The 3,945-nt window shown below is 42.9% G+C and overlaps 1 protein-coding gene across 1 annotated transcript; it reads left to right on the top strand.

The window, feature by feature from the left end:
• Nucleotides 1-613: 613 nt before the first annotated feature.
• HSPE1 (heat shock 10kDa protein 1) lies at nucleotides 614-3,039 on the top strand (the record flags this gene model as incomplete). Its single annotated transcript, XM_009083662.1, has 3 exons — nucleotides 614-778; nucleotides 2,074-2,163; nucleotides 2,684-3,039. Coding segments are annotated over 3 exons (306 nt in total), but the record flags the coding sequence as incomplete, so codon positions are not given.
• Nucleotides 3,040-3,945: the final 906 nt, after the last annotated feature.

Below are 3,945 nucleotides of genomic sequence, written 5' to 3'. Positions count from 1 at the left end.
AACATCTCTCACGTGCTGCATTTGATCGTGCTCTGCCTGTAACTTTGTTTTCTCCCACTTGTGAAATGTGTGTGTGGAGTGCCAGTGGAGGGCACAGGGATGCCAGGCCCTTGTTCTGGTTCTTTCCCCGAGTGTGGGATCTGAGTACCTGGACAGTGAGCACTATCTCCCATGTGACTTGGCCACTTGCCATATCTTTGCTTCCAAATCAAAGCAAGTTCCTTCTCCCTGACCCCTGCTCGTTGGAATAAAGGCATGTGCTTGCATTTGTCTGGCACGTGGGAATAAGACTGCACTTTCTGAAATGCAGACAAGTGCCAGTAAGCAGTTGCAAAAGAACCCCAAGTCAGCTCCATCTGTGGGTGGTTTATTCCCCAGCTGGAGCACATCTTCCTGTGTCCCAACTCCCAGCATTGCCCAGCATCTGCCCGTGCCTTTAGCCATTTCTGATGCAATCAGAGGTGGTACTTCTTTACTACCGGTACATAAATGCATAGCAACTTTATTAAACTGTACTGTTCATTCACAAGAGAAATCACTTGGGGTGGTTTCTAATCTAACTGCAGTTTCATTGTAATGGTCCTCCCCTTACAACATGCAATTCCTTCCACAGGCAGGAAAAGCATTTAGGAAGTTTCTTCCCCTCTTTGACCGTGTACTGGTTGAACGATGTGCAGCCGAGACAGTAACCAAAGGAGGAATCATGATTCCAGAAAAATCTCAAGGGAAGGTGCTACAAGCAACAGTAGTAGCAGTTGGATCTGGAAGCAAAGGAAAGGTAACTATCCTGAATCATTGCGTTTGGGTAGAATCAGCAATGGTGTGGTAGTAGTTGGGATGTGATAGGAATGGGATGGTTCCACGGTGCAGGTGTAGAGCTCAAGAATTGATGGCTGAAGGTGGAATTACAGGTTCAGAAGGGAGTCTCAAGTTGTCCTGACTGGCTCTGACCTTGAATTCCAGCATCCCTTGATCACTTGTAAAACAGCTGTTTTTTTGTTTGAGATTTCTTTCATTCAGTTTTAAATACATAAACATCATTTTAGGTGATGTTTTATCACTTCTCAGCCAAAACCTTGAAGGACCAACAGACTTTGTTGTTAAAACTATCACATGCCCAAATTTCTGTGACTCGTGAGCAGGGTGGAATCCCAGAATGTGGTGTTAGCTATCTTGTACTGTACAAAATATCATCGTCCATAAGGATTAGGCTTACTGGACTAAAGAAGATCAGGAATGAAAAGAAACAAGTGTCAAATAACTGTTAATTTTGCACACCGAACCCGTATCTGGAAATCAGAAGAGAGTGTTCACAGAAGTGCCAGGGACTGTGGGTATCAGCAGGCCCTTTCCCCAGCAACAAAGCAGTGCTCAGCTAATAGCAGCAGTGGAGAACAGGTTAAATTTCAACTGGGGCATGTTGACTCTGCCTTTCTTTACCATGAGTCCCTCATGGATACATTGCTAGTTTGCCTCAGTGCCTGAGCTTGAAAGCTTTATATTGTGAAATGGTGCTGATGTTTGACTAACGTGTTAATGTTTTATGTATAATACAGAAATTTAATTAAACTTGATCAGGTGTTTCTAAACAAGTGATTTGGCAGCAACAGTGACAAGGTGATCAAAGTAACAGAGATGGGAAGGCACTTTAACGGCACTTGGAGAAATCAGCTTGAGCTGTAGAATATGGAAATGGACTTTCTCTCTTGATTTTACAAGGAGATTTCATGGTGTCACTTAATTTCCCAGTTTATTGGGAGGGTTTTTTTTTTTTAAGTGAAGTCCTTTTCAGTATGTAAAGCCAAGACCTCACAGTTGTATTTGCAGTCAAAACTAAATTGACATTAGTTGTATTCAGTAAGTCACTGCAGTTCTGTTGCCTAAATACTGCAGGACTCCTGCGCTTGAGAACCGACTGCTGTGCTTTTCCTCTTAGGAAACCTGTACACAAACCTGTTCTAGTGATTTCCTGAATGTTTTATATGTGGATAGATTATTGCAGTTTATAGGAATTCTATTATCTCTGTCGATATTATGGAAAACTTAAGGAGTTCTTGTTTTTTTCTTTTCCAGAATGGTGAGATTCAGCCAGTGAGTGTGAAAGTTGGTGAAAAGGTTTTGCTACCAGAGTATGGGGGTACTAAGATCGTGCTAGAAGATAAGGTAGGTGTCCAGCTGTGTGAATGCCAATTAGGCTGGTTCCCAGAGGTCATACTGCCAGTGATAAATCCTGTAGTTACCTCATGGTGTAAGCAGCATGCAGGTGTTGGTATTCACGTGGGAGCAGCTGGATCCAGCCACCAGTGGAACCTGTGGTAGCTGCCATGTCCATCCCTGCACAAAAGGAAGCAGCCAAGGAAACCTCTGACCTGACCTTTGCTGGGTGGACAGATTGGTTCCCTGTGTCAAGCATATTTTAGAGGGAACCCGTAGAGGCTTTGAAATTCCTGGGGGTTCCCTTGCTTGTGACAGGGAAAGCTTGCAGAATCTAACAGTTCTGCACTTCCCAGTACTAAAAGTAGTAACTTGGTAGCTCTCCAGAGAGTATCTTATGACTCGGTCATGCTGGCTTCTTGGTTAACTCACTTTGATGCTGTGGTAATGCTGACTTCAGAACAAGACAGTGTTTGTGAAACAACTTAAAAACTGCTGTGCCATGTACTAATACTTCTTTTCTTTGCAGGACTATTACTTGTTTAGAGATGGTGACATTCTTGGGAAGTACCTGGACTAAACCTGTTGCAGTATCAGTCATCCATTCCACAAAAATGCTGAAATCTTTCTTTCATCATGTAAATAATGTCCTTTATTTTATAATAAGCAGGCATTGAGTCTCTGAAATAACTTGTGATCGCACTGTAACGATGGAACGCAAATAAAAACATGTACAGTCAGAAACCAGTTGCTCTTGCTTGAGTTCCATTGAACAGTGAAATTTGGATGACCACCAACCAGCCTTAATTATTCCAAACAACACCATTTTATATACTTATCTCTGTACTGAGATTGTGAAGGTATTTACAATAAACTTGTAAAACTATTCTGCTTCTGTCTCAGTTTCTGCTGTTGCTCAGTGAAACTGAGTCTCAATTGTGTAATGAACTAATCTCTCTGAAACTTTCTATTGTAGTAATAGGTTATTTTCCCCATGTTTGTATGAAATGAGTTGAAAATGGTTACCAGGCAGATGCAGTTGTGCTGGGGACTTTGAGCTAGCTCCCTTGCACATTGATCTCCTGAGACAGCATGGGGGATGTGAACTTCTCTGGTCTTCAGACCCTGAAACACTGGAAGGTTCATGCACACAAACCACCCTGTCCCACAGCAGTCTGGAGGAGTTGGTTCTAGTCGTGTCTGTGCTAAAACAAAGTCATCCAGTTCATAGGTAAAGCAGGTAAGGATTGATGGTTATTCTTGCATCTCTCTTACTGAATTTTGCCAGTAGACCATAACTTGCCCCCTGCAGTTAACTGGGAAGAACTGGGGCTGTTTGTGCTCTTAAGTGGTTTCTTTACTGATGACTAGGCTATAGCACGCAGATCTTGAGCTTTCCCTGCACTTGACAGAGACCTGATTGGACATGTTACATTTCCTTTATCCTTACACGCCATTCTTAAACAGCAATACATTAACTTCAGCAATGCTGTAGCAACGAAATTTGCATATTTCTAGCCACTCTCTTGCCTTGAAAAGGATTCAGGGTTGTTCGTGTAGGTGCAGACAGATCTGCACTTCATACACTGTTCCCAACGATGGTTCCAGAGCTGGTGTGCCTACAGTGATCTGCTGCAGTCCAATGTACCCTGCCTCAAAATCCTTTGGATGCAGCCCTAGTGAGGTAAGCCAGTACGTGACTGCTCCTGACACTTTAATAGCTACAGTTAAAGGGTGCTTCTTTGCTATTCCATTCCAGCCGGCAAGAAACCTACATTGCTACATTCTAAC

The sequence above is a fragment of the Acanthisitta chloris genome, unplaced genomic scaffold (assembly GCF_000695815.1).
Source record: "Acanthisitta chloris isolate BGI_N310 unplaced genomic scaffold, ASM69581v1 scaffold27811, whole genome shotgun sequence".
Taxonomy (NCBI): Eukaryota; Metazoa; Chordata; class Aves; order Passeriformes; family Acanthisittidae; genus Acanthisitta; species Acanthisitta chloris.
This window is presented reverse-complemented; position numbering and strand designations above follow the sequence as displayed.